Consider the following 12,878-nt stretch of genomic DNA (forward strand, 5'->3'; position numbering starts at 1 on the left):
TATCACTATCTTCAGGTATAAAATCTGTATCCATCAAATCATGCTAACAGCAAAAAAGCCTTACTGTATATGGAATAATTTAAGTCATAAATAACACAGTGGCAGATTATAGCAGAATATTGCAAACAAGATTTGTCCACAGTCTAAAAACGAATGCGTTTGCAAATGCACACACACACACAAGAATGACTGCGTTGCATATTTTAGCCATGTTAGTCCAAATACCAAGGTATTTTTGATGATTGTCTAAAGGGATATAGGATGACTTACTTTGGCTGCTCCGATCTGCTCTTTCCGGAATCTCTCCAAGGGTGTGATCAGAACATCGTCGGCATTCTGTATCTGCAATCAATCAAGCATACATATAAGGTACTTCATGAGAAAACACTCTTCTTTAAACTACATTAACTTCAGTGAAGTTCACAGCTTTAAGAGGTCATCGGATGCCCATTTTCCAGAAGTTGGTATGATTCTTTAGGGTGTTCATGTTAAGTTTGTAATATACTTTGGTTAAAACTCCTTAATGATTGTGTAAAACAACACCCTTTTTAACTCCTCAAAAACAGCTTTGTTCACAGTGACCTGTTTTGGTGCATGTCTCTGACAAATGATAATGAGCAACTGCTCACCCCACCCCTCTCTTCCATGCGGGGTGTTGAATGGCTGAGGGCAGAAATATGCTAATACGGGACAGTCCGTCAGCGGTCGTGGGCGGAGCATCCAAAGTGCTCAGAAAATCCAAACGGCTTGATTATTGAGAGTGTTTAGACTTTTTGAGGATTAAAAAAAAAATAAACGGGAGTGAATGGATTTTTCATTGTATGGTGGTTGTGTCCACACACTACACAGACATTTTTATATGAAAACACCATATAAAAGTGGATTTTGCATCCGATGACCCCTTTGATTAAAGTTAGAAGGTCAAGTCAAGTCAAGTCAACTTTATTTATATAGCGCTTTTCACAATACAGATTGTATCAAAGCAGCTTCACAGTATTAAATAAAATAGTACATCAGTGTTTGTTTCTGGTGTAAAACATCCACGTTTGGTAATGCAGATCAATAGCACTGTTGAATCGATTAATCAAATTAAGTATCCCCAACTGAGCAAGCCAAAGGCAACAGTGGCAAGGAACCGAAAAACTCCATTAGGTGACCTAATGGAGAAAAAAAAAACCTTGGGAGAAACCCAGGCTCAGTCGGGGGCCAGTTCTCCTCTGGCGTTTATGAAGTAGAGACCGGATTTAACTGTAAGATTAAAATATTATATGAATGCCTGGCTGAAGAGATGCGTCTTTAATCTAGTTTTAAACTGGGAGAGTGAATCTGAGCAACGAACAGTATCAGGAAGGCTATTCCAGAGTTTTGGTGCTAAATGTGAAAATGCTCTCCCTCCTTTGGTGGATCTGGATATACTAGGTATGACCAGAAGCCTCGAATTTAGTGATCTTAAAGAGCGCGATGGATTATAGGGCGATAGAAGATCCGTTAAATAAACTGGAGCTAAGCCGTTTAGGGCTTTATAAGTCAGTAGCAATACCTTGTAATTAATACAGAACTTTATAGGTAACCAATGTAGTGATGATAAAATTGGTGTTATATGGTCAAACTTTCTTGATCTAGTAAGAACTCTAGCGGCGGCATTTTGGACTAACTGTAGCTTGTTTATTGAGGATGCAGGACAACCAGCTAATAAAGCATTACAGTAATCTAGTCTCGAGGTCATGAATGCATGAACTAGCTTTTCTGCATCAGAGACAGATAGCATGTTACGTAATTTAGCAATATTTCTAAGGTGAAAAAATGCTGTTTTTGTAACATATGAAATATGATTTTCAAAAGACAAGTTACATTCTAATATAACACCCAGGTCTTTTACTGTAGAGGATAAAGTAACAGGACACCCTACTATGTTAAAGTTGTATTGTGAGAGGTTTTGTGGGCGGTTTTTTGAACCGATAAGTATTACCTCTGTCTTATCTGGATTTAATAAAAGAAAATTGTGCGTCATCCAATCTTTTATATCTTTAACACACTCTGTCAATTTGGATAATTTAGCGTTTTCATCCGGCCGTGATGAAATATATAGTTGAGTGTCATCAGCATAACAATGGAAACTAATTCCATGTTTCCTTATAATATTTCCAAGTGGCAGCATATATATTGAGAATAATAGAGGGCCTAACACAGATCCTTGCGGCACTCCATAGTTTACTGGAGTTATGATCGATTTTTCTCCGTTTAAATAGACAAAATGGTAGCGGTCAGATAGGTATGATCTGAACCAGCTTAATGCTTGTCCTTGAACACCGGTATAGTTTTGTAGCCGATCTAAGAGTATTGTGTGATCTATAGTATCGAACGCAGCACTAAGATCAAGTAAAACTAGTATTGAGATACAGCCTTGGTCAGAAGCTAAGAGTAAATCATTTGTGATTTTAACGAGCGCAGTTTCAGTGCTATGATGCGGCCTGAACCCAGACTGAAACTTTTCATAGGTGTCATTTTCTTGCAAGAAAGAGCCCAGTTGGGCAGACACAACTTTTTCTAATATTTTGGACATAAAAGGAAGATTTGAAATGGGTCTATAATTTGCTAGGTTATTTGGGTCTAATTGTGGTTTCTTAATGAGTGGTTTTATAACTGCCAATTTAAATGTTCTTGGAACATGACCTAAAGATAAAGACGAGTTAATAATATTGAGGAGAGGCTCTTCCACTATAGGTAACACTTCTTTCAATAGTTTAGTTGGTATGGGATCTAATAAACATGTTGTTGTTTTAGAGGAAATGATAAATTTATTTAACTCTTTTTGTTCTATAGTTGTAAAGCACTGTAATTGTTCTTGCGGGGTGATAATCGAGGCTGAATTATAAGGCGCGATTGAAGATTGAACGTTTACAATTGTGGATCTGATGTTTTCTATTTTCTCAGTGAAAAAATTCATGAAATCATTACTACTAAACTGTAACGGAATATTTTGTTCAGGTGACGCTTGTTTATTTGTTAGTCTAGCCACGGTGTTAAATAAGAACCTAGGATTGTTTTGGTTATTTTCTATTAGTTTGCGGAGATGCTCAGCCCTGGCCGCTTTTAGGGCCTTTTTATAGCGTGACGTACTGTCTTTCCAAGCGATTCTAAAAACCTCTAAATTAGTTTGTTTCCATTTACGCTCTAAATTACGGGTTTCTCTCTTTAGAAAACGAGTAGTATTGTTGTACCATGGTGCTTTAATTTTCTCTCTGACCTTTTTTAGTCTCATAGGTGCAACAATATCCCATTTTCCAGAGAGAACGGTGCTCATAGTGCTGGTTAGTTCGTCTAGTTCATCTGTTTGTTTAGGTTCAGGCAGCAGCTGAGACAGATCCGATAAGCAATTTGAAAAATTATCTATGGTGGATGGAAGGATTGTTCTGCCTAATCGATAACGCGGCGCAGCATGATATATTACCGGGGTACGTAATATGCAAGTTACCATGTAATGGTCAGTTACATCATCACTTTGCGGAATGATATCTATATCGGTTGGATCGGTTCCATGTGATATAATTAAATCGAGTGTATGATTAAAACGATGAGTTGGTCCGGTAACGTTTTGCTTAACCCCAAAGGAGTTTAATAAGTCTATAAACGCAGCCCCTAACGTATCATTTTGATTATCTACGTGTATGTTAAAATCTCCGACAATTAATATTTTATCGACATTGACCAATAGATCTGAGAGAAAATTTGCAAATTCTTTTAGGAAATCAGCGTAAGGCCCTGGTGGTCTATATACGGTAGCCAAGGCTAAAGATAATAGGGATGTTTTTCTATCATCTAAGAGCGTAACATTTAGTACAAGTACTTCAAATGAAATAAACTTATAACCCGTTTTCTGAGTAACTTTGAGAATATCTCTATAGATAGTTGCAATACCGCCGCCACGACCAATCAGACGGGGCTCGTGCTTATAGGAGTATCCTGATGGAGTAGACTCATTTAGACCGAAATAATCATTTGGTTTAAGCCAGGTTTCAGTAAGGCAAAGTACATCTATGCTATTATCTGTGACTATTTCATTTACAATAACTGCCTTAGGTGTGAGTGATCTAATGTTTAAAAGACCTAGCTTTAGAAATTGTTTTTGTTTACTAATAGCAACATTTTCTGTTTTAATAACAATTAGATTTTTCCTAGATCCTGCAGTAGATTTATTATTTGATCGCACTAAACGAGGAATAGACACAGTTTCTATGCAATGTTCTACACTAGTATTTATATCAGTTAATTTGGTGCAGCAGAGACTATGATTTGGACTTTTGGTTACTAGTCAAGAGGTATTTAACATTTTGGAGATGTTATCTGACAGAAGATCCGATCCGAATCTGTTTGGGTGTAAGCCATCAGCACGGTATAGCCTAGGACGCTCCCAAAACAGATTCCAATTATTTACAAAGAGCAGTTTCTGCTCATTGCACCATGACGTTAACCATTCATTTAGCGCGAATAATCTACTAAACTTGTCATGTCCTAGACGGTACGTGGGAAGCGGTCCTGACACAATGATCGTTATATCAGGCGATGTGCTGCGTACCGTATCGATCAGATTCCTGAAGTCTTTCTTCAGAACTTCCGTCTGGCGCAGCCTGATGTCGTTCACTCCCGCGTGCAATACCAAAGTTCCGACGCGCTCGTTATCGTTCAGAATCTCGGGAACGCGAGCAGCGATTTCAGAAACACGAGCACCAGGAAAGCAGTGACTGTGCACCTTATTTTTACCTGATGTAGCATGGACGTGCCGAACAATGGAATCACCGATGATCACAGCATCGCGTTCTGTTTCGCGAAGAGCGGAGAAGCGGTTTTGTGTGGATAACTCGAAAACCGGGAGGGTCGGAGAGGGTCTTGGTCTAGACCTGACTCGCGTCTTCCGCTGCGGAAATATCCAGGCTTCGTGGTGGCGTGTTGGAGCCGGAGTGAACGAGACCATGGCTGATCGCGACCTTGGCGCTCGGGACCGATGCCGAGTAACGCACGGAGTAGACGAGGTCGGAGTCAGCCGGTTAGTAACATTAATCTCTGATTTGTGAGCATCAGCGCGTGATGTTTCAAGAGCCAAACGCCGGTCTCTCAGCTCGGCCTGTCTCACTAAAAGGTCGTGGATCTGTTTCTCAACAGCTTCCAGCTCAGACTGCACAGCGTGCAGCTCAAATGTGTCCTCACCTGCACCAAAAGGTAGACTACTTGCATCTGATATATTCGCCATTTTAACAGATGGACAGTAAGTTAGCAACGACACTACCAGTGATGCTATCAATTAATACTAATTTCTGACAAGCGTCTTAGATATAATCCGTCTTTTAAGTGGTACGGGTGTAGAGTAGACGCACGATAGGTGAAAAATGTTTGTAAGTGAGTGTTGAGAAGACGCGTTCAGCCGTGATCCCCGGGAGTAACCTATAAGAGTATCCAGCGTAGAATCACTAACAGGCTTGAGACACGTCTGCTCAACAGTCCGCGTTGTAACTATGAGGTTTGAGCAGTAGTGCTTCTCAGTGAGGAAAAGTAGAAAATGTTTGTTGTAAGTAAGTTTAATGAGTAAAATCAAGAATTATAAATCAAATCGATAGAGCTCCAAAGACAACAACGCGTTTGTTGTCTTTGGAGCTCATGCTCATGCAGAAGGTTCATGCAGCATTAACGCCGAAGGCTGAGAATTTGAAAAATCTCACTATTATGAGCACATTTGTGGTGTGAGTTCACATTTCTGCAGGAGGCTTGTGAGAACATTCACACCAACACTTCAGAAGAGCAGAAATGATTAGTGTGATAGAACTTTAGTCATCAGTATTCATTTAATGAGAACTCCAGAGAAGACTTTTCAAATGAGGAAAATGTCCAATAATACAGACATTGTGAATTTGAGCAATAAAGAAATAAAAAAATGGCTTTTGTTTTAAAACGGGCCATGAAACACACCGATATTGTCAGAGCTGAGAGAAATATGGCCATCAACGACCAGAGAGGGAGTTTTATGTGCACAGATAGGCATGCATTTAAAAGCTGAAGTATGTCTCTATATATCTGCGTTTGCTGTGGGTATCATAGTATACCCTGGAAAAGACCCTCGTAGCAGACTGACACACTCTTTCCAGCCTCACAGAGAGAACAGGTGACTACATCAGTTACATTTACAATGATGTTGCTATGGTGTCTGGGTCTTTGCAAGGGCTCTGCTAGGTAGTTGATAGGATCTTCTAGGTTGTTGCTAGCACATTGCTAGGGTGTTATGTGGGTAGTCACTCAGGCTTTAATAGGATGTTGCTAGATGGATGCTGTAGTTCTTTGGGTGATATAATATATTTTAAGTTTTTTCATGATATGACCAAGAACAACTGAGATCAGGGTCTAATTAATTAAAGATCAATGGTTCTCAGCCTGCACATAGTTGATGAATTATGACGTTCCTGTAGTGCTCTCTGTTGCACCAGGACTGAATTAGCCTACTTCGAAACATGCTCCTCATTTCTACAAGCATGTCACGGAGGGGGGTAGGGAATGCTGTCAATGATGTTGTCCAGCAGCTTGGACATCATTCTCTTCTCCACAACCACCAGATGGTTCCGGCCTTCTCCAAAAAGCCTGCTCTCTTGATGAGCTTGTTCATCTTCTTGTTACTCCCAGAGTCCCAGCACACTACAGTGTAGAACAAGGCAGGCACGCAAACAGACTGGAAGAACATGTGCAGCTGCACACATTGAAAAACCTTTCTCAAAAAGTACATTCAGCTTTGGTTCTTCTGATAGATAAGGTGTCTCAGTGTTGTTTGTTCATTTAAGTCTGTCATCCTCAGTGTTAACCACATAATATCATATTGTGTTATATTACACTACAGCTTGAGACGTTGGGAAGGCTCCAGCATACACACAAACCCTATATAAGACAAGTGGTATTATATTTTATTCACAGTTATGTTCTGTTTTTTTCTGTTTTGTTTAGTTTTAGTCAGTCTCCATTTTCCCTTAGTTCTAGGCTGTGTCCGAAATCGCCCCATACCCTTAAATAGGGCACTATTTGAAGGGACAGACATTTGTTGTGGTGTCCTAAATATAGTGAATGTTATCGAGTGCACTCATTCAATCCCACAATCAACACTCCAATAAGTGTACAACCAATGTACGCTCAGCGGCTAGAGAATGCCCATAATTCACGGTGAGAGTTGTGCGTCGAATTAATTCCCTCATCTGGAATTAATCCATTGTCCAAACCACTGGTCCAATGGCTACAGCGTAATATCATTCAGGTATAAATTCATTTTTAATTGATTATTAAATTGATTAATTAGTTAACATAGTTTCCATGACAGAGTTCAAGATAAATCTTTTCATCTTATGCCAGTTTGCTAAGTTTCAAATAATTATTAAAGGGATACTCCACCGTTTTTCATATTAAACTATGTAATTCCCTTAACTAAGACGAGTTGATACATACCTCTCTCGTCTCAGTGCGTGCAATCAATCGCTCTGGCGCACAGCGACACTTTGATAGCATTTAGCTTAGCCTAGTTCATTCATTAGGAACCAAACAGAGATGAAGTTAGAAGCGACCAAACACCTCCACGTTTTCCCTATTTAAATACAGTTACACGAGTAGTTACACGACCAAGTATGGTGACACAAAATAAAACGTGGCACTTTTCTAAGCGGGTAAAAAAGGATAACTATAATGTATGGCGGAATAGCACTTGAAGTTGGGAGCACTTCGACTCTGCGCAGTAAAAAGTCACGTTGGTTCTAATGACAGAAGTGAGAGGGAGAGGATTTTTCAGGAGTGACTTTTTACTGCACAGAGTCAAAGTGTTTGGTCGCTTCTAGCTTCATCTCTGTTTGGTTCCTAATGAATGAACTAGGCTAAGCTAAGTGCGATCAAAGTGCCGCCGTGCGCCAGAGCGATTGATTGCACGCACTGAGACGAGAGAGGTATGTATCAACTCGTCTTAATTAAGGGAATAACATAGTTTAATAAAAAAAAAACGGTTGAGTATCCCTATAAACAGCGAGCAGAAACTACGCAAAAGCAGTACCATCATTGTCCGAATTCATTCACTCGTTTTCACTCACTCCCTCAAGCGAACTACGCATATTAATGGACTAATGTAAGGAATAGTGGAGGAGGGTATAGGAGGCAATTTCGGACACAGCCCTAGTCATTCCTTAGTTGTCATGGTTTCTGTTCCCTGTTCCATTGCTTACCATCTTCTGTGTATTTAATTAAACATTTTAGAGCAAGGAAACAAGAATAAGCTGCATCAAAGCAGCAAATATTCTGCATATTTTCAAGTCTTTTTAACACATTGCTCACACAATCTTGCTACAAGTAAAACATTTTTGCAGTAGATTTTTTGCAGCGCATTGCAACTGCCATTGAGATAAATGGGAATGCTAACGGATAGCTCTCTCTCCAGGTATTAAAAACCTCCTTACCAAAAACATGCAAACATATTAGGTCAGGATGCACATCTGCGTATGTGGAACAGAACTGCCGTGATGGCATGGCATGACATTACACTCGGTTTGATTAACGGAGTTATTCTGTTCCGTGAGGGTGTGTGATAAAGCTATAACACAGCACATAATACCTGGTCTAATTTTAGAGAGACCTTTCTCCTCCACCATCTCTGGAGAGTGTCTCCCTCCACCCATAAATCAAGAGAATTGTTTTCATTGTCTCAAACACACGGTCACCCTAACCTTTGCCTGACAAAGGCACACAAACCTCATCTACATCCGAATGCTCTGTGATTAGCCGCAAACCTCAAACCTTGCACCATTTCTATCCGTTTCTCATTTTATTCCTTTGTTTTTATTTCAATTTATGAAGCATCGCTTCATTGGTATTCAAAGACTGCCCCCCCCGAGCCTTGAACAAAGAATTTTGAAAGCATAACTTTATCAAAGGAATTACTGGTTGGATTAATATTCCAGCGCAAGGGAAGAACTGCGATGCGAACATCAACCCTGCGGCTAGTGGAGAGGATAATGGATAAATGTGGCTAACTGGAAAGTAACTCAATAAATACTCAAATTTCCAGCTCATTTCTTCATTATTATTTTATGACCAATGAATAAAGCATGTGTATTCAGAACTCTGAATAATTCGTCTGGCACAAACAGGTCTATGTTTGTGTGTGTCTTCCCAGGATAATGTAAGGGATCAGATCTATATGATTTTAATGCATGAGCTGAATCGACACCTTGGCTTTAATACCCATTTGGAGTGGAACGTCCTCACGGCTGATTTCATACCTTCTTAACTTCCCTGGCTGTAGACCAAAACATCCTGCGATGCAGTGCTCAGACACTGTGACTAATCTGAATCTGAATAACTCCATATCAACAGTGAAGGTTTTCATTGCATTTTTTTCCTCTGTAGTTGCAGAGGCAGTTCTCAAGACACTTGACCTTTGGAATTAATTTTGGGATGAGCTGCCGAAATCAGCCTTATCTGGAATGGCCTGTCTTGACGGGGCCTTTGTAGAGTCTCACCTGTAGGGATCACGTCACTGGAGACATCAAAAAATGGCTTAAATCAAAAATAATTGCTTTATCATGCAGCAGGTTTATGTAAAACATACATGCAAAAAGATGGAGTGGTTTGACTTTACATTGGAAGCTTTTAATGTCTCAAGATACATCATGAACAAAGGCCTAAATATAAAGCTAAAAGAATAGAATGTATGTGAAAAAAATAATCTAAAGGAAAAGCGCACAGGAAAACAGTGGATCTGTGTATAAAAATAGATGGGCGATACTTTATGGCTGGATGCCATAGTATTGTGCAGTGAGATTTTTATGTAATCTGAAGAAAATGTGACCATTGTAGAACTAGCAAGGTGTTGTGGAAGATTTCTGTGATTTTGCACTGTGATTTCTGATTTGTTTGTAAACTAAAGCATCACTGATAATATACTGGTTTCAAGACAAAATGTGTTCAAATTTATTTAATATTAAAGTGCTCCTAATATACTTTTTCGAATATTATCTTCCATGCAGTGTGTAATAGCTGTTTGTGAATGTAAAAGGTCTGCAAAGTTTTAAAGACTAAATATGCATGATACCAGCCTATGCTTTTCATTGGCTGCCCGTGAACGACGTCTAATTTGTCACTGTAGTTGTAGCTGAGGCCAGGATGAGTTTGGTTTGTGTTGTCGACATGTCTAGAAGATGCTGTTTTCAGCAATGCTAATCCACTTCGAATGCACTTCAAAATGATGAGGACTCACACTTGAATTGATACGGTAAAACCGACGCCATCGTTACTGTTTGTATCACTGTGTATCAAGCACTGAGAAAGATCCATAGCTGAAATAATAATACATGGCAATTCAGGCAGGCAAGACATATCGCAACAGACTAAGCCATCTGACCAATCAGTGCAGAGTAGACTCTCAGAAAGGAGGGGTTTAGAGAGACTGATACTGTAATGTATATTATGAGAAAATGAAAGTGTTTTTAGGCCTTGGATCCATGTAAATCTATTTTAGGAGACTCCAAAACAAAATTAGGAACCTTTAAAATATATTAGGGGCAAACATAACCTTTAAAGCATATTAAGGGCAATTTAAAACATATAATTAAATTTATGTTTTAAAAAATAAATGTTTCAACAAAAAAATAATTGTAAGTAAAACTCATGTTGGATATAAAAATACATTTTAGATATACATGAAAAACAAATTGTTTTCCTATACATGCTTATTTGTATACATTGTCAAGTGTTAAAGAACCTGTAAGTGCATACGTATCTAATTTTTGTATCTAAAATGTATCTAAATGCATAAAAAAAGACCGAAATGAAAGATTTATTTTAAGTGAAAACCGAAAATAAAGTTTATTTAATAATCAAATAATTCATTGCTAAAATAATAAACATTTAAAAAGTGGTTATATTAAAAACTTTTTTTCATGTCCGATTTATTCAAACATTAAATGAATATGTCATATTAGTGCATATATTTAGAAAAATGCTCCTCTCTAGAGTTTTTTTTTTCTAGCTGACTAATGAGCTATGGACATTGAATTGCTTCTGTGTTCTGTGATAGAGTGATGACATGAGAGATGATTCATTTCAGTAAGTTTTACAGTTTCTTTCGACATAACTTATGATGTTCATTCATGTTTTTTTTATGCTATAACTACTAGCAACTACTTTTATTCAAAACTACTAACAAACTAATAATAATAATTCATTACATTTATATAGCACTTTTCTCAGCACTGAAAGCACTTTACATGGAAGGGGGGAATCTCCTCAACCACCACCAATGTTCAGCATCCACCTGGATGATGCGACGGCAGCCATATTGCGCCAGAACGCCCACCACACACCGGCTTACTGGTGGAGAGGAGATGATGATGAAGCTAATCAGTATATGGGGATGATTAGGAGGCCATGATGATGGACAGAGGCCACTGGGCAAATTTGACCAGGATGCCAGGGTTATACCCCTACTCTTTTTTCAAAGGAGTCAGTTCCTCAGTTTAACGTCTCATCCGAAGGACAAAAGACTAATACAACAAGTGTTTCATCTATATAACAATATACATGTTAGCACATATATTTGCATGGTATAAAGCTACAGATCACTTATACTTTTCCACAGCTCATTTTGTCGGGGTTTTTTGTCTACTGAAATTCCTCTGAAATATATTTTTGCAGTTTTTCGTCAGCAGAACAATCCAAAAACAAATTAAACTGAAGAGATGTGTCAATGGCCTCACAGCCTCGCTTTCATTCCTGTTAAAAATCAAAGATGAATAAGGTCAACAGAACACTAAAGACATCACAAAGGCATTCTTTGAAATACATTGGACAATAGTGTTGCCGTCAAGAAGACCACCTTAACTGAGAGCAAGACCAGTGTGTGTTGAGACAAAGACAAGACCAAGACTTTGAGGGGTTGAGACCAAGGCAAGGAGAGACCAGACCAGCACTCCTTAAATTCATCTAAAAGATCCACATTTTCTGCCTGAATATGTTCTTAAATTTAATCAATAAATACATATAATAATAAGACACTATATAGAGATGTTACCAATTAAATGAAATTAAATACTAAGTTCATCTTTGCAATGTAGAGTTGGCACAGAGGTTGCATCTGAATTTGTACAATTACAACGGAATAAATAATGTTTAGATAAGTGTTTAAAAATAAAATGTTGTTTATTGAACATTTGTTTAAAGGAACACTATGTATCTTTTCAACCTTCATAATATATTTCCAAGACCCTTGTGATGGTACATCGACTTACAATAGGTTGAATGACACGTCTGCCAGAGCCTGACGGGGTCTGTATCGCTTTTACTGGCACTGCGTAACTTCGGGGTTCGGGTAGTAACCCGAGCACAAAAAGAACTACAAAATTCGACTGCTTTACGGCATACGTCACTTCCCCCACCACTTCCTCAAATTTGGACGTGAGAGGCCAACCAGCGTTTGTTTTCGGCTTTCGTGCGTATGTTTTTGTCATGGGGGCTGTTTACACCTGGCCACTTCATGCGTTTTCTCAGATCGGATAGCTATCCGATCGTGAAAAGACCAGGTGTAAATGCCCTCCGAAACGCATTCGAGATGGATTTGAATCCGATCGCTCAAACCACTTCAGGAGAAGGTCTGTGCCGCATTCCAGACGAAACTGGACAAGTGTAAATGCATCTGGTTGTTAAAACCACATATGTAAATTGTACTCCTCCCAAAAATGCTAAAAAAAAAAAGAAAACCGTGTGAGAGCGTGTTATAGGCTATATGTTATAGCCAGATATGACAACGCTACTGGAACTCGCATCACAGCAGATGAGCAGCTGAGCAAATTCATCAAGCCAACGTGCAAACTATC

The 12,878-nt window shown here is 38.8% G+C and overlaps 1 protein-coding gene across 6 annotated transcripts in view; it reads right to left on the reverse strand.

Moving 5' to 3' along the window:
- Positions 1–12,878, reverse strand: part of arhgap42b (Rho GTPase activating protein 42b) — a 160,909-nt gene that overhangs the window by 81,413 nt on the left and 66,618 nt on the right. For all 6 annotated transcript variants that reach the window (XM_081371775.1, XM_081371774.1, XM_081371773.1 and 3 more), the window contains exon 4: positions 271–342. In XM_081371775.1, the coding sequence (XP_081227901.1) occupies positions 271–342 (72 nt within the window). The remainder of the gene's footprint in view (positions 1–270; positions 343–12,878) is intronic.

Source organism: Scardinius erythrophthalmus (genome assembly GCF_964197995.2).
Source record: "Scardinius erythrophthalmus genome assembly, chromosome: 8".
NCBI lineage: Eukaryota > Metazoa > Chordata > Actinopteri > Cypriniformes > Leuciscidae > Scardinius > Scardinius erythrophthalmus.